Here is an 18,415-nt window from a genome sequence, read left to right on the forward strand (position 1 = left end):
TGAGGTCACACAGGAGCATGGTGAAGGCGTGATCGTCCAGCTCACAAACCTAATCATTTTTAACCTGTATACCTGCCTACTTCATTCCCCCCTCAGAGACTCCATCCCTTAATCCTAAGGGAAGTTGATGGACATAGAATCATCTCTTCTGTAACTGCTTCCTGCTTATGAGGGGCATAGTGTAGGCCCTGCCTATCCAGGGTCTGGAAGTCTCTGTCTATCCTATCTAACAAATTTGTGAGCTGGAGCAGCCTCGATGATCACCAAAGTCTGTGTCCCCTGCATGGTCAGTTACTCCCGGAAGTAGAGTTCTGAAACATACAAGTTTGTTAATTAGCATAAGCAAAACTGGAGTAAAACCAATTTTAAGATGGAAATAATGTATCTTACAGACTCCCAGATAGTGGGTGGTGATAGGCTACCCTTAATGTAGATTATAAAACCATTTAGCTTGAGCATAGAGAATTATAATACATTAGCCCATTAAGTAGCTTTATCATCAATAACAGTTCCCAGAGAGAATCAAGAAAGGCAGGTACAGCATGTTTGTCTTGAGGTGCAGCAGTCTTGATGTGACAAAGGCAAAAGTTTTACTTATCACTTTTGCTTTAAAGGTCTCTGATTGGCTTACGGGAATAGTCAGGCATGTCTTCTGCATTCATCTGGGTAGAAGTTTAATCCTAATTTCATGGAGGTAGTTGTGCTCAATATCACCTGGTAAGGTCCCTTTCATTTAAGCTGAAACTGATCTGAAGAGGATCTTCTTATGAATGGCTTGTTCAGGAATTTCTGACGTTGCAGTTTTTGTCAAAAACTCCTTGATTACTTGGAACACCTTCTGTAGCTCCCCTGTCCAGCATAGTGTGTCTGTGTCAGGGGCTCATTAAGCAAACACAAGGCTTAAAATGCAAATCCTTGAATCCATATCAACTTTTGTAGCTACCCTTTTCAGTACAGAGTCTGCATCAGGGCCTCTTTAAAGCTATATACAAAAGCTTGGAATCCAAATTCCATAACATCCTGTCATCAGTAATTCCCAAAACCGAAGCTTTTAGTTAGAAGCTCCTTAGTTCTCTGGAACAACTTCTGCAGCTACCCTTTTCAGTACAGAGGCCGCATCAGGGCATTTTTAAAGCTTTTTACAAAAGCTTGGAATCCAAAGTCCACTGAATTTTGCCATTCCCAGAAATCTCCTCTACTGTTGTTGTTTTTTTTTTAATTCTTTGAGGTGTGTGTGTGTGTGTTTTTTACTTAAAATTTTTTTTAAAGATTTATTTATTTATTTATTTATTTGAAAGTCAGATTTACACACAGAAAGAAAGAGAGGTACAGAGAGAGAAGTCTTCCATCCACTGGTTCACTCCCCAGTTGGCTGCAACGGCCAGAGCTGCACAAACCGAAGCCAGGAACTTCTGGGTTTCCCATGTGATTGCAGAGGCCCAGAGGCTTGGGCTTGGGCCATTCTCTACTGCTTTTCCAGGCTATAGCAACGAGTTGGATAGGAAGTGGAGCAGCCTGTTATCAAACTGGCGCCCATCTGGGATGCTGGCACTACATGTGGTAGCTTTACCTGTTGCACCACAGCACCGGCCCCATAAATTTGTTTCTTTAATCTGAAGGTCATGGTAATCTCATCTGTGACTCTGGACATAATGAGGTCTAGGCTTTTGTGAAGGGCTCTCTCTTCCTGTACTTTCTCATCCCCAGATTATGTCCTCTTTGTTTCCTCTATCTTCCACAATGCCAGGCAGACTTAAATGTGGGACTTTTCCTAGGCCTTGGCCTTAAGAATTGGAAGTCAAATAAAATGCAATGCAGTGAGTGCTGTAAATGCTGTGGAAGCAGTACTGCCTGCAGTTAGCATGGATGCTAACAAGGAAGTAATACTGACATGTTGGAGGTTGCCCAGTGTAGGCAGAGGAAAGTCCTCCAGCAAAATGGGCTCCTGGGGCATGTGAGAGATTACAGCTCTCAAGTCCTGGGCACCTAACTATATCCCAGGCTCTGTCCTCGGAGCCACCCTGAGATGGGATAGTAGTTTTCCAGTTTGACAGATACAGACCCAGAGGCAAAGTTAACTTCTAGGGCAAGATTGTACAGGCAGTCTGTCCTCCATGACCCTGCAGTTCTTGTGCTCTGCTGTTTAATAGATGGTACTATTGCAGAAAATTCTGAATGTAGACACGATGCACACATGTAAAATGAACACTTGAAAACATATTTAGGGGCTGGCATTGCAGCACGGCAGGTTGAATCCCCAGCCTGCAGATCGGAATCCCATATAGGTGCTGGTTCAAGGCCCAGCTGCTCCTCTTCAAATCCAGCTCTCTGCTGTGGCTTGGGAAAGCAGCGGAAGATGGCCCAAGTCCTGAGTTCCCTGCTACCCACGTAAGAGACTGGAAGAAGCTCCTGGCTCCTAGCTTCAGATCAGCTCAGCTCTGTCCATTGTGGTCAGTTGGGGAGTGAACTAGGAGATGGAAGACCTCTCTTTCTTTCTCTCTGTCTCTGGCTCTACCTCTCTCTGTAACTCTGTCTTTCAAATAAATAAAAGTAGATCTTTTTTAAAAAATCTTTATGTGCTGAAAATGGTCATATTTAAATTCTCAGCATAATTATGAGGAGGTAAATTAAGTTTTGTCTAGATAACCAGTTAATAAATATCTCTTCCATCTCATACCTTATATGCTTTTAAGTCTTCAAACTAGAATTTTTTTTTAAAGATTTATTTTATTTATTAGGCAGGCAGAATTACACAGAGAGGTAGAGACAGAGAGAGTCTTCCATCCGCTGGTTCACTCCGCAGATGGCCAGAGCTGCGCTGATCCAAAGCCAGGAGCCAGGAGCTTCTTCCTGGTCTCCCATGTGGTTGCAGGGCCCCAAGGACATGAGCTATCTTCTACTGCTTTCCCAGGCCATAGCAGAGAGCTGGATCGAAAGAGGAGCAGCCGAAACTAGAACCTGCGCCTATATGGGATGCCGGAGCTTCAGGCCAGGGCATTAACCTGCTGAGCCACAGCAACGGCCCCCAAACTAGAATTTAAAAATAAAAAGTTTATTTTTTTTTGAAAGGCATAATTAAAGAGATATTTGACCTGGCCAAAGCCAAGAGCCTGGAATTTCATCCTGGTCTGTCACACGCGAACAGAGCCCCAAGCATTTGGGCCATCTTCCACTGCTTTTCCAGGCACATTAGCAGGGAGCTGGATAGGAAGAGTATCAGCTGGGACTAAAACCAGTGCCCAAGATCCGGCGCGTGGCTGTAGTGGGCTAAGGCAAGCCTGCACCTGCAGCGCCGGCATCCCACATGGGCGCAGGTTCAATTCCTGGCTGCTCCTCGCTGCTATGGTCTGGGACAGCAGCGGAAGATGGCGCAAGTGCTTGGGTCACTGCACCTGTGTAGGAGACCCGGAAGAAACTCCTGGCTTCGGATTAGCAAAGCTCCATCCATTGCAGCCATTTCCGTTGTGGTCATTTGGGGAGTGAACCAGCAGATGAACAACCTCTTTGTCTCTTTCCCTCTCTCTGTTACTTTACCTCTCAAGTAAATAAATAAATAAATATTTTTAAAATAATGAGATAAAAACAGTGTCCATATGTGATGTTGGCATTGCAGGCAACAGCTCAAGCAACTGAACCACAAAGCCAGCTCCTCTACATAGAGTTGTGTGGCATTGAACATGCCTTTTGGGGCCAGTGGTTGTTTACTTTTTATGTTGAAATAAATAATTCATGGAAGTTGAAGTAACAGAAAGCAGTCCTCTATATTATTGCTGCATCATTTTCCTTTCAATGATAACATCTAGTTATTCATCCAATATTTTTGTTCTCTAATCTTTTATTATGTACTTCATCATTGCAGTATTTATCCTAATGATTATAAGATACACTATTACATTATCATGATTTCATTCAAATAATTTTTACTGCTTCCCCAAGAATGCTGGGATATTAGATCACTTTCCCCCATAAAGTGCTCCTCAGTTCTGTACATCTTAATGAAATTTATTTTAATAGAATAGGGGTATTTCTTCTTGCATCAAGAATTTCCTTTGAGATTTCTCTTCACATAGTCTGCTAACAATGATTTCTACTGCTTTAAAGAGAAGGTAAGCAATTTAAGAGGAGCACAGAATAAGAATTATTTTAATTGTATTCTCTTAAATGATCTTGATTTCACCTTCATTTTTTTAAAAGATTTATTTATTTGAAAGTGTGGTTTAGAAGAAAGTACAGAGAGAGAAGGAGAGGAGAGAGATCCTCCATCTGCTGGATCACTCCCTAGATGGCCACAGTGGCCAGGGCTGAGCCATGTGGAAGCCAGAAGCTTCTTCTGAGCTTCCCATTTGGGTGTCAAAGACCCAATTGAGCCATTTTCTGCTGCTTTTTCTCAGGCCACTAGCAGGGAGCTTGATTGGAAGCAGAGCAGTTGACACAAATCGGCACCCATCTAACATATGAGTTGCCAATATCATAGGCAACGGCTTTACCCAATATGCCACAATGCCAGCCACTCACCTTTGGTATGAAGAATAGTATAGAATTCAAGATTAGCAGCTGTTCCAAAACTTAAAACTGAATGCTGTGTGTGTCTGTTATTACTGTCTCTCTTAATGTTGTGTCACTGGGGCTAGTTGAAGGTGGTGTACCTTCTTCTAGCCTCTCTGTGAGATTGTTTGTTTGGTTTTTAGCACTCAGTTTGTACTTTTTAGTCAGCACTTGATACTTGCACATATTTATAGCTACATATTTATATTGTGTGACAATTTAGTACCTGAATGCAATTTGCAAAGATCAGATCTTTAGAAGGTAGGATTAATACCTGGCTGGTAATCAGGGCCTTGGCCAAATATGGGTGATGTAGCATCTTCCTCTTTATGTTTCTGAGTTGGCAAAAAGCCAGAGTTGGCTTATGGCAGGGGGTGACAGTCTTCCAGAGCAACTGCTTCTGCTGCTGTATTAGATTTTCCTGCTCTGGACTCCACTTGTAACTAGAGTTCAACTATTATTCTCTTCCTCTTCACATATAGAGTGCTCACCACAGGGAGGGGAGAGGCTTTGCATCTGAGTGTCAAGTGCTTAGTTTTCAACTGTTTCCCTACCCCTGGCAAATTATTGGAGAAAGAAAGGATGATGAGGGGAGGGACAGAGTGTGTGATGATGGGCTGGAAGGTGAGGACATGACCTCCAAGTCACCTGTATCCTCTTTTGGCTCATCCCAGTTCAACCTCCCTTTCTTGAGAATCTCTTTGAAAGGAACAGTTAACCATGAGGAGAATTTCCTTTAATCCTTCAAAGGATTTGATTCTAAGGACCAGAAATGCTGTGACAGTTGTTGCTCTGAATTGAAATAAATGTTTGATAGAAACATTGAACGGTACGGCTTGAGCACCCTTTCTTAACTGCTTGGTGCCCACTTCTAATTGTGACTTCAGCACATTCTTGTGCTTTTTAAGCAAATACTTACCTATGTAATTTGAATGATCTTTTGCCCTTAGCACCTGGCTGCTGTGGAAGAGAGAAAGATCAAGTCCCTGGTAGCTCTCCTGGTTGAGACACAGATGAAGAAGTTAGAGATCAAACTTCGACATTTTGAGGAGCTGGAAACTATCATGGACAGAGAGAAAGAAGCTGTAAGTAAGAGGGACTTCTGTAGTGGCTTTGCAACAACTCAACCCTTATCACTGTTCATAAAATATAAGCTAGATAAGATAATGTGAAGGCCTACTCTGTTGATCCCATAGCTGACTTCTGTCATTTTTTTCTGTTTGATTTGTGCATTCAAAAATAAGGAAATGTGTTCACTCTCTACATTTCAGCTTTCTATACCTGTTGATTGTTCAGTTATGACTTATTTATTTTTGATTTAATAAGTACTAGATAAATCAGAGAAATGAACCAGCAGATTTGCCAGCTGGCTCTGTCATTGTGGACCTTAGTGACACATCTTACCCAGTCCAAGCCACAGGGCTTTCTATAAGAGGGGCTCACAACAAAATGGCTTTCCATTGTCACCCAGCATCCCTGGTGGATTCTTGAACAAGGAGATTGAAAGCAGTCAGCACTTTTTTACAAATTTCATAGATGATTGATTACTGGTCGGCATAGTGGTAAGCTTGTAAATATTTATTGACACCTATTGTGTCCTGGGCTCTGTGCCAGTCATACGCCAGTCCTTCTCTCTTGACTTCTCTTAGCAATTCTGTATGGAAGTCATTAGTAGGAAAGTCTTAGATTTAGTTACTTGTAAGCAAGGATAGGATGCTAGTGCTGGGGTGGAGAACAGGTGTCTTAATTGTGCACAAAATGAGCTGGTGTCATTTTGAAGTCCAAAGGACCCATTCTAATTTTTGCGATTATTTCTAGACTAGCTTCTAGCAAACCTGCTTTCTTGCATGTGCAACATCCCAGCTGAACCCTGCCCATCCACCCTGGACCCAGAATTGATCTGTGTAACCAAGAGGATATGGTGGTTTACATTTTGGTCTTTTGAATCACTCAGAAACCATGCACAATAATAAATGCTTTTTTTATATATATACTGTCACTAGGCTTTGTGGTAACTTTTCATAAATAAATAATAAAGTTGTACTGTATTTATTGGATAGTACTAAGGACTGCAATACAAAGAATTTGCTTGCCACAAATGCAGCTTATATCAACTGTTAATTAAGGGAAAAGAAGTCTGACCACCAAAGAATTCAAGCAGAGTGTCCTTGTTAGTTGGATAGAGCCAGTATTTTTTTTAGAAAGCTTTTATTTAATAAATATAAAATTCATAGATACAGCTATTGGAACATAGCGATTCTTCCCCCTCTCCAGTATTTTCAACTGTACTATCTTATTCAGAGACTATCTTATAAAATACTTTGTGTGGTCTGATTAGAATTTAACCTTATTGGGGCAGGCATTTAGCCTGGTAGTTAAGATGTTGATTAAGTCTCCCATATCAAGTACCTAGATTCATGTCCCAGCTCTGCTCCCAGTTCTAGCTTACTGCTGATATGCTGAGAGACAGCAGGTGATGGCTTAAGTACTTGGGTCCCTGACACTCATGGCTAGACCTAGGTTGAGTTCTGGACTCCTAGCCATTGTTGCATTTGGGGAATGAACCAGTAGATGGAGTTCTCTGTCTGTTGCTGTCTCACTGCCTCTCAAATTTTGAAAAGAAGAACATAAAGAAATAAGCCATAACAATTTTAACCCATTGACTCTGAGATACACAGATTTTAACATCCTCCAGTTATATACTAATAAAAACTGGGGATGAAGCCTCCTAACCTGCCTAATGTTTGTCTGCCTACCACATGTTTCAGTTCACTTGTGCACTACTGTTCATTCTTACTCAACAAACAGTTGCTTTAGGATAACTTTTTTTTTTTAAGATCTAGAAACTTATAGATTTCTCATTTTGATTTTTTTCTTTTTAATGTTTCCTTACTCATTGTCATTTATTTGAAAGAGTGACAGAGACTGAGAGACGAAAGAGATCTCCAATCTGCTGATTCACTGTCTGAATATCCACAACAGCTGGGGTTGGGCCAGGCTTAAGCCAGGAGCCAGAAACTCCATCTCAGTCTCCCACCTGGGTTGCAAGGACTCAAGTACTTGAGCCATCATCTTATGCCTCCCATGCATGTTACCAGGAAGCAAGATTGGAAGCCTGTGCGGAGGCAGGACTTGATCCCAGGTTTCCCATATGGGATGACAGCTTGTTGCACCGCGCCACAATACTCACCCCACAACTTTAATTAAACATTTGGTTTTGTTTAAATAGCAACAGATTTCAGAAGTCCTTGTTTTGAACTTACAGAGTCAGATCTGATATTTCTTTTTATCTCTGGTGACTTAAAATCAGATGTCCTCTTGAGTCTTAAGTATTTAGTAATTAAAGGATATGGAAATTTATTTTAGTATTTCATAAACATCATTCAGCTATGATTGTTGTTCAGTAACTTACTCTAACCCCCTTAAGAACTGCTAATGTCAGAAGAGGGCAGTACAGAAGGTAGAGCGTGTCAGGCAGATTGCCTGATAAAAAGCACTGGCTACAGTTCAGGTGAAGATGCTGAGCTGGCAGTGAGTAGGTAATTCCCATCCTGTAGCTCTGCTGGACTAAGCAGCTTCTGGTTCTAGGTAGATAGCACAGAGTCATCGAGAGAGGTTTCATAACATACACTGTGTTGAGGGATAAGACTGTTTAAAGAACCAGAGTGCTTGGACACTGCATATGATGTTCACATTTGAGGTTTTAAGATTTGTTTTTATCATTTATTTGAAAGGCAGAATGACAGGGAGAGACAAATAAATCTTCCATCCACTGGTTCACTCCCAAATGACTGCAACTTCCAGGGCTGGGCCAGGCTGATATCAGGAGCCAGGAACTCTGGGTCTCCCACGTGGCTGGCAGAGACTCAAGTACTCAAGCCATCCTTGGATGCTCTCCCAGACAAATTAGCAGGGAGTAGATGGGATCGGAAACTGAGTAGCCTGGACTTGAACTAGTGCTCCAATTCAGGATGCTGGTGTCACAAGCGGCAGTTTAACCTGTTGCACTACTACCCTGTTCTCCTGAATACTTTGAGGCCAATGACAATGGATCTATGAACTGATCCAGTTTATAGCTTTTGGACTAGGTGCTTTCTGAGTCTCTGGGGTTTGTTTGTTGAAGAATAGAAGTTGTATGCTTTGAGAAGAGACCATTTCGGAAACTCAAAGCTGTAAAAAGCCCGGACCATATCCTTGAGGAGTTTAGAGAGTGGATGAGACACATACAGAGAGTGAGATAACAGTTGGAAAATTCAGAGAGGTAGTCATAGTCAGCTCAGATTACCAAGGAAAGCTTCCAGGAGGATTTATCTGAATGGTGAGAATGGTCCAAATCTTGAACCATGAAAAGCATCATTGCTTAGGAAATATGAATCAGCCTGCCTGTGATGGCTTTTGTGGAAGAAATAATGAGTTGAGGCATTTGTTCATTGATCACATGTTTATTGAGCACCTACAGTGTTCTCATCATGTAGATACTGGGGATACAATGGTGAATAAAATCCAAACTCCACCTCAGAGGAGCTTAAAGAACTGGAAGTCTGGCCGGCGCCGTGGCTCACTAGGCTAACCCTCCGCCTTGCGGCACCAGCACACTGGGTTCTAGTCCCTGTCGGGGCGCCGGATTCTGTCCCCGTTGCCCCTCTTCCAGGCCAGCTCTCTGCTGTGGCCAGGGAGTACAGTGGAGGATGGCCTGAATACTTGGGCCCTGCACCCCATGAGAGACCAGGAGAAGTACCTGCCATCAGTTCAGCGAAGTACGCCTGCCGCTGCGCGCCAGCGGCAGCGGCCATTGGAGGGTGAACCAACGGCAAAGGAAGACCTTTCTCTCTGTCTCTCTCACTGTCCACTCTGCCTGTCAAAAAAAAAAAAAAAACTGCAAGTCATTAATGAACCACGGAAGTTATAAAGAGTTCTGTGCCATGTATGTTTATGTATACATGCATGCTTTGTATGTATACGTAATGTGTGTGAGTATTATGGGCTGGCCAGGAGAGATTAGGAATGGTGGGAGCTAAAGGTAGGATTTCAGGTTTCACTGGTATCATCAAAGCAGCTCTTATTGAGAACCTGGCAGTTGACAGGGAAGCATTGAAAACAACCAGTGGACAGACCTGAGACCAGAGCATGACTGCGTGTTTGGGAACTAGGACTAGGAAGTCAAGGCCGTTAGGAGGATAAATTCAGAGCAGGGTGGAGACACAGGGGAGGGGTGTTCATGATGGTGACCAAATTGAGGTTACTGTAAGCCATCCAGGGGCTTTTTGCACTTTGAAAAGTGGAATAATTGAAGAGCCTTAGTGGAGGATTGACACAATCTTCCTTACAGTCGAGCAGGGCTCAGTCTGTGGTGTGTTCTAGAGAGCACATTGTACATCAGTATCCTCAAAATTAGGGGAACTGCTAAGGCAGCTGTTATGGTAACCCATGTGAAATAATGATGGCTGCAATCAGGGTGGCAGCCACATAAGGGAAGAGAAATGATCGAGTCTGGAGGGATTTTGAAGGTAGAACCAGGATGTTTTCTCATCTATTATGCAGGTTCTAAAAGGTTTATTGTACTTTTTGAAAAACTAAAGAAAAGCCAAAGGAATGAATTTCATACTGTCATAGGGGAATTGTGTTTAACTTTGTTTTCTGCATTTTTTAGTATATTTCTGTGTTCCCTGTCTCATAATTGAATCTACCATTGGATGTGTGCCATTGTATCATAGGTATTTGAGAGTTAAAAAGCTGTAACCGGTAGCAGGTTCAATCCTGAAGCCCAGAGACAACTGGTCTCGTGGAGCAGTCACAATGACAAAAGATAAAATGGCCAGTCACAGTCATAATACAGATTGCCCTTGGGATTTCTGCTACCAAAACCAAATGCTAAAGTAGCAAAATGCAGTTGTGTTTTCTTTTTCCTCAAGTACAGTAAGGCGTAGAATGGGTGCGTCTGTTTTAGATTTGGTATTTCTTCATTGACTGTATCATCACTTAGAACAACACTGCAAAAGGAAGGTGTAATTATTTTCTTAAATTCTAAAGCCGAAGAGTCAGAAGCTTCAAGTCTCTGCTGATGTTTCAGGCCTTGGCAGGGTAGATGGGTTTTTGTGGCCCCACTATCTTTTTTTTCCCCCTCCTCTATCTTTTACTCTTTCCCACCCCACCTCCCTAGCTTATGCAAATACAAGTGGGGATAAGAGCTTTGTGTGAACTTCAGCTGCACTTGCAGCTGTGCCTGCGTTTGGTGTCTCAGTGTTGAAAAGTGCTCTGTTTTGTTAGGTTCCGCTAGGATGTAGCTGCTTTATACATACACAGTGAAGGAGGGCAGGAAGGCAGGAACTGAATTTAGTTGAGAGGGCAGTGGTCTTCAGAGCATGGCTTCAGGCAGCCTTGTGAAACCAGATTCCCTAGAACCAGACAAGAGTCACGAGAGAAAGTTAACAGATTCATTAACATCTTATTTATATGAGTAATTTACACTGTCCATTTTAGCTGTTGAGACTTTATCCATAGTCCTAGGAAATGGAAAAGAGAGGAAACACAGTCACGATATCTACAGCACGTAACTCTGCAGCTTGTGAGTTACAAAAGTAATCGGTGTGGGCTGGCGCCTCGGCTCACTAGGCTAATCCTCTGCCTGTGGCGCCAGCACTCCAGTTTCTAGTCCCGGATGGGGCGTTAGTTCTGTCCCGGTTGCTCCTCTTCCAGTCCAGCTCTCTGCTGTGGCCCTGGAAGGCAGTGGAGTATGGCCCAAGTGCTTGGGCCCTGCACCTGCATGGGAGACCAGGAGGAAGCACCTGGCTCCTGGCTTCGGATCAGCATAGCGCATCGGCTGTAGCAGCCATTTAGGGGGTGAACCAACGGAAGGAAGACCTTTCTCTCTCTCTCTCATTGTCTAGCTCTGCCTGTCGGAGAAAAAAACAAACAAAAAAAATTAATAGGCCGGCTCCGCGGCTCACTAGGCTAATCCTCCGCCTTGCGGCGCCGACACACCAGGTTCTAGTCCTGGTCGGGGCACTGGATTCTGTCCCGGTTGCCCCTCTTCCAGGCCAGCTCTCTGCTATGGCCAGGGAGTGCAGTGGAGGATGGCCCAAGTCCTTGGGCCCTGCACCCCATGGGAGACCAGGATAAGTACCTGGCTCCTGCCATCGATCAGCTTGGTTCGCCAGCCGCAGAACGCCAGCCGCAGCGGCATTGGAGGGTGAACCAACAGAAAAGGAAGACCTTTCTCTCTGTCTCTCTCTCTCTCACTGTCCACTCTGCCTGTCAAAAAAAAAAAAAAAAAAAATTAATAGGTATGATGTTTAAAAATGCACATAACAATAAGATTTAAAAATTTAGAGATAATTACTGTTGTCTTCTAGATTATTTTCTGTGTGTGCAATTGCACATGATCAAAGTTTTATTTATCCTTGGGGTTACATTATTAAGGTTTTTGTTGCAGCTTGCCCTTTTTCCTTCCCCATTGAGTATATCTCATGAAACTGAACCTCAAAAATATTATAAAGGCTATCCCTATTCCACACATAAATTCCGTTTTCTAGGACAGATTTCCAGATGTCGATTCACTGGATCAGTGCTTAAGCACATTTAAAAAATGCCCAATACTGGTAAATTTTTCTCAGAAATTCCTGGTTCATACACTTTGTGATTGCCACAAAAGCTAATGCAATCTTCAACTGGATTCAGTAAAAATCAGGCCCGTAGAATGAGATTCCTTTGCAAGAGGAAGCCAGCTCGAGACCTGAAGCTCTGCCCCCTTTGCCCTGAAGCAGAACTGGCCCTCTGGAAGCTAACTACTAGTTTGTACTGGTCATTGCTTTCCCCTTAATCCAGAGGATCTGCTCTTCCCACATGGGAGCTTTAAGCCTTACATTTGATTCTCTTTAAGGTGTGTTTAATCACTTACCCTTTTTAATTCTTCTAATTACTTTCTTTTAATTACTTTCCATTTTTTAAAAAGAAAGATTAAACTCAAAATAAAAAGGACACATAAGGTTGGGGAAATTTTTCTTCCCAGCTGGCTTTCCTATCCTTTTCGTAATAGATTTTTCTTTTTCTTAACCAATGTTAATGTCTTAATACTAGAATGGTCCTCCAAAAAAAAGACTAGTTTGGTTTAAAAAATAAAAAAGAATAAAGAGAAAACTACTGAGCTAGGTAATGCCAAGATCAAAAATTCCCTGAGACACATAAAAATCTCGCTCTAATAGCAGTTCAGTTTCTGTATAAAGCAGATCTTGACCCAAATTCTGCAGATCTTGTATAGCTGAAGGACTTCAGCCAAGCTGCCCAGAATAATAGTGACTCAACAGGAACATAGGTGAGAGATCCTTGGCAGCCTCTGAAGTGTAACCTCAGTGATTTATTACAGTGTCCTTAGTTTCCTAGAAAGAGTGGTTAGAAGAAAGTACGAGAAGATCCAGCTTGAGGATCTGTAGTGAAACTCTTTAGATCCCCCTTTTCATCATTTTGCCTCTTAAACATCACCTCATTTATTAGTCTTCCTGCAGAATGGAGGATTCTCTTGCTATTTACATCTTAACACTGCCTTCTCATCCATACAGGAAGCTGAACTAGACCGGGCTATACCCTCTTTAGATCACTCTCTTTTTAGGACTGCAGAAGAACCATCTTTCTCCCTGGTCATCCCTGTTTGTAACCCACAGCCTCTCACAAATTTGTTTCAGAAGATTGCCTTCTCCTCAAGAAGCTACTGGGTACATCTGCAATAATTGTTCCTTCCATGTATCTCCCTCCTCACCTGCTAATGTCTGTTTGCCCACTCCAGTTCATCTCTGGTATTGCCCAGTTGCTACTTCTGATAACCAATGATTCTGCTCAATTCCCTAGGGATTTCACCCCAGGCAGCACTCTGCCAAGACTCCCAGTTCTTAGAATAATTCTCAACCTTGTTTGATCTAGGTATTTTTAGTTGTGCATTTATCTTTGCTTGAAAAGCAGGGAGAGAGAAAATCTTCCATCTGTCGCTGTACTTGCCACATGCCTTCAGCAGCCAGGGCTGGGCTAGGTTAAAGCTAGAAGCCAGTAACTCCATGTAGATCTCCCATATAGGTGGCCGAGAACCACATATTTGAGCCGTTGCTACTACCTCCCAGAAAGTATATTAGCAGGAAATTGGATCACAAGTGGAGTAAGCCAGGACTTCAGCCAATACTCTGGTACCTAAAGCAGACATCCCAAGCAGTGAGTTAATCCTCTGCAACACAGTGCCTGCCTCCCTTCCACCTAGTTATTGCTAATAGTAGTATATAGTATTTGTCCACAGAACTGGCTGATCCCACATCGCCCTAACCATATATTTTATTTGTTTGTTTGTTTGTTTATTTATTTACTATTTGAAAGAGAGAGGTAGAGTCAGAGGGAAAGAGATCTTTCTTCTTCTGGTTCACTCCCCAAGTAGCTGCAATGGCTGGAGCTGAGCCTGTCAGGAGCCAAGAGCCTGGAGTTTCTTCCAGGTCTCCCAGATGGGTGCAGGAGCACAAGGACTTGGGTCTGCATTAGTAGGGAGCTGGATTGGCAGTGAAGCAGCCAGGACTCCCAACTGGTGCCCATATGGGATGCCGGCACTGCAGGCCAGGGCATTAACACGCTATGCCACAGCCCCGGCCCCTCCCCTAATCTTTTGAATGTCTCAAAATATTGCTTTTCAACAGATTTAAAATGTAAGCTGTAAATGTAATAAGAATTATTATAATAACCACATATAAATATTTTAAAAATAGATGAATTGTAGCCGGCGCCGCGGCTCACTTGGTTAATCCTCCACCTGCGGCGCCAGCACCCCAGGTTCTAGTCCTGGTTGGGGCACCGGATTCTGTCCCAGTTGCTCCTCTTCCAGTCTAGCTCTCTGCTGTGGCCCCGGAAGGCAGTGGAGGATGGCCCAAGTGCTTAGGCCCTGCACCCGCATGGGAGACCAAGAGGAAGCACCTGGTTCCTGGCTTCAGATTGGCACAGCATACCGGCCATAGTGGCCATCTTGGGGGTGAACCAACAGAAAAGGAAGACCTTTCTCTCTGTCTCTCTCTCACTGTCTAACTCTGCCTGTCCAAAAAAAAAAAAAAAAGAAAAGAATTGTAATTAAATATATAAAAATTTCTGCATGTAATAAATATGAAAATTATTTCATACCGTGTCTTCAGAATTTAGTGTGTTTTACTCTGACTATAGATTCATTTCTTGGTCACCTTTCAAATGCTTAATAACTGTGTGTAACTTGTGACTTTTGTATTGGACAGCACAGCACTAGAAAATGACATGTAGGGACTGAAAGTGGTGGGAGGGGGATATCATTGTAAAGAAAGGAGTCATAACCTCCTTGTGCTTCTGATCATCTGTTTACTTTCAAAAATCTGTATTTTTTATTGTGCTTCATGTTCAGGTTGATTATTCACCTGAATTACATCATTGTAGGGTAGGCTCCATTCACTGTACTGTTGTCATGCATACGGTTTCTGAATTTCCTGCACATGTGACAACCTATTTATTTATCTTTAATTTGAATTCCAGAAAGATTATCCTGAATATTGAAGTGTTTATATTCCTTAAAACAAAGATTCATGCAGAGTTTTACTTAAGCGGCCAAAATATTCTGTGAATGTATCACCCCGTATAATTTTGGGCACTTGAAAGCTAAAATTTGCAGAAGCTTTGCCAAAGTTCTATGTGGAAAAATGTGTCTCTTTGCAATTAAGGCCATGTTGACTCATCCAGAGGGTTTACTCTGATATTTAATTCCAAAATAGATAATAGCCAAAAGGACCACATCTAGAAGAGAATGCCTGGGAAGCTTAGGTGGACATGAAAAGTTCACGTGTGTGGAGCTATAAAAATGACAGAAGAGGTTGTTTCAGCCTAGGAAAAACAGGCAATCATGGAAAGTACTTTTAGTATTTGGGGGACTTCCAGACAGATTATGTGTCCTGAGTGAGCCCAAAGATCAGCGTGAAGGAAAGGTAGGTCTTAAACTCAACATAGAGAAATCCTGTGGTCTAATGGAAATACGCTGCTCAAGAAATAATGCCTCTTCTGTCTCTGGGGATATTGCAGGAGGTGAGGTGGGCACTCAGGCATTCCCTGGATTTCTTGTGTATCACCCACTTCTGAGAGCCTCTCTGGATGACATTTATCTTCCCTTTTTCTGTCTTCCAGCTAGAACAGCAGAGGCAGCAGTTGCTTACTGAGCGCCAGAACTTCCACATGGAACAGCTGAAATATGCTGAATTACGAGCTCGGCAGCAAATGGAGCAGCAGCAGCATGGCCAGACCCCTCAGCAGGCACACCAGCACTCAGGAGCGCCTGGCCTGGCCCCACTGGGCACAGCAGGGCACCCCGGCATGATGCCTCATCAGCAGCCCCCGCCCTATCCTCTGATGCACCACCAGATGCCACCACCTCATCCACCCCAACCAGGTGAGAAGAAAACTCCAGTCACAGGATCCTCCCTGTAATGGAGCTTCAGAGAAGCTAACTGTGCCAGTTTTGTTTTCTGACGAGGCCTGGTGAAAATTTCCTCCGTCATCTAAGAAGCTGTCAGCCTTTGAGATGTGGTTTTATCACCATACCAAGCCTGTCATTTTCTCTTTCCACAGTGCTTTTTCCTTGGGTAGATCTGCTTCTGAATGGGCAGCATGTCTGAGTTATCTTAAAAATTTATCATTGGACTGTGTACGCATTTTTTAAATTTATAGGACTGCACTGAGGCCGGCACGATAACATAGTGGATAAAGCCATCGCCTGCAGTGCTAGCATCCTGTATGGGTGCTGGTTGGAGTCCCGGCTGCTCCACTTGCAACGTAGCTCTCTACTATAGCCTGGGAAGGCAGTGGAGGATGGCCCTAGTCCTTGGGCCCCTGCACCCACATTGGAGACCTAGATTAGGCTCCTGGCTTCGAATCAGCACAGCTCTGGCTGTTGCAGCCATTTAGGGAGTGAACCAGCATAAGACTTCTCTCCCTCCCTCCCTCTCTCTCTCTCTCTCTGCCCCCCTCCCTGCCCCTGCCCAGAAGAGGTTCCTGGGGAGTGAACTAGCGGATAGAGGACCTCCCTTTCTCTATCTGCCTCTCCTTCTCTCTGTGTAACTCTGACTTTCAAGTAAATAAATAAATCCTTTAAAAAAAAAAAAAAAAAAAAAAAAAAGAACTGGCATTGTGGCACAGCGGGTGAAGCTGCTACCTGCAGTGCAGGTATTCCATTTGTGTGCTGGTTCAATTCCTATCTGTTACAGTTCTGATTCCTGCTAATGTGCCTGGGGAAGCACTTGGGCCCTGCTACCTACCTGAGATACCCAGACGAGAGTCCAGGTTCCTGCCTTCAGCTTACCCTTTTGAGCCACTTGGAAAGTAAACTAGCACATGGAAGGTCTGCGTATGTATGCACAGTTCTGCCTTTCAAATAAAATAAATATCTTAAAGGAGAGGGAAGCGGGTATTTCACCTAGTAGTTAAGATCCCTGAGTCCCACATTGGAATACCTGGATTTGGTTTCTTGGTCCAACATCTGACTTCAGCTTTTTGCCTGTGCAGACCTTGGGAGTCAGCAGTGATGGCTCAAGAAATTAGATCCTTCCACCCATGTGGAAGACCTGAATAGTCACCCTCTCTCCTGACTTTTGCCCTGGCCATTATGATGATTATGATCTTTGGGGAGTGTACCAGAATATGGAAGCTCTTTCTGTCTCTACCTCTCAAGTAAATATATATATAAATATATATATATATATAAATTCTTCTTTTTCCTTTTTTTTAACATTTTTTGTTTGAAAATCACGGTTACAAGCAGAGAGGGAAGGACAGAGGTAGTCCATCCACTGGTTCACACCCCACATAGCCACAATGGCTTGGGAACTCCACTCAGGTCTCCCATGTGGGTGGCAGGGGCCCAAGCACTTGGGCCATCTTCTGCTGCTTTCTCAGTAGGGAGCTTTCTCAGTAGGGAACTACATCAGAAGTAGAGCAGCCAGGACTTGAACCAGTGCTTATAGGATGCCTGCTTCACAGGTCGTGGCTTAACCCACCATACCACAATACCAGTCCCTCAAATCATTTTTTAAAAATTAAAGTTGAAATAAAATTAAACTATAGATGTTTTCAAACATACATATTCACAAAAAGAATACTACAGTAAAGTCTCTTGACCTTAATTCAATAACCGTCACCTTTCTGCCATTTCTGACTTTTTGTTAGAGATCTTCCACTTAAAGACAAGTAGAGAACGTAGTATAATAATCTTCCATATAACTATTGTACAGCTTCACAATTATCAACATTTTTGAAAATGTGTTTTTATGTATTCTTCCTCATTTTTGGGAGGGAAATACACTTCAGATGTACCCCCCCCCCTTTTTAAGATGTTTTTATTTATTTGAATGAATTACACTGAGAGAGAAGAAGAGGCAGAGAGAAAGAGAGGGCTTCCATCCACTGGTTCACTCCCTAGATGGCCACAACAGACAGAGCTTCACCAATCCGAAGCCAGGCGCTTCTTCTGGGTCTCCCATGCAGGTGCAGGGGCCTAAGCACTTGGGCCATCTTCTGCTGCTTTCCCAGGCCATAGCAGAGAGCTGGGTCAGACATGGAGCAGCGGTACCCATAGGGGATGTTGACACTACAGACAGTGGTTTTACTCATTATGCCACAGCACCGGCCCCCAGATGTATCTTTGAGCAATAGGAATCTTACTTTTCAACTTAACTATCCACTACACTAAATGAAAGTAACCATAATTCGTAATATCACTAGTTAGATGTCTTTAATTGTCTAATTTTTTTTTTGAGTCAGTATGGAAACAGATCCACATGCTGCATTTGTTAATATATATGTAATATGTAGCAGTTCACCAGATAAAATATCATCTGTGTGT

At 43.1% G+C, this 18,415-nt stretch overlaps 1 protein-coding gene across 1 annotated transcript in view; it reads left to right on the forward strand.

Annotated features, from left to right (window-relative positions):
• The window catches only part of SMARCC1 (SWI/SNF related BAF chromatin remodeling complex subunit C1), a 166,420-nt gene that overhangs the window by 128,638 nt on the left and 19,367 nt on the right, over nt 1-18,415 (forward strand). Inside the window, exons 25-26 of the mRNA XM_051852494.2 lie at nt 5,496-5,630; nt 15,706-15,967. Of these exons, the coding sequence (XP_051708454.1) occupies nt 5,496-5,630; nt 15,706-15,967 (397 nt within the window). The remainder of the gene's footprint in view (nt 1-5,495; nt 5,631-15,705; nt 15,968-18,415) is intronic.

This window comes from Oryctolagus cuniculus, chromosome 10 (assembly GCF_964237555.1).
Source record: "Oryctolagus cuniculus chromosome 10, mOryCun1.1, whole genome shotgun sequence".
In the NCBI taxonomy this organism is placed as follows: Eukaryota; Metazoa; Chordata; class Mammalia; order Lagomorpha; family Leporidae; genus Oryctolagus; species Oryctolagus cuniculus.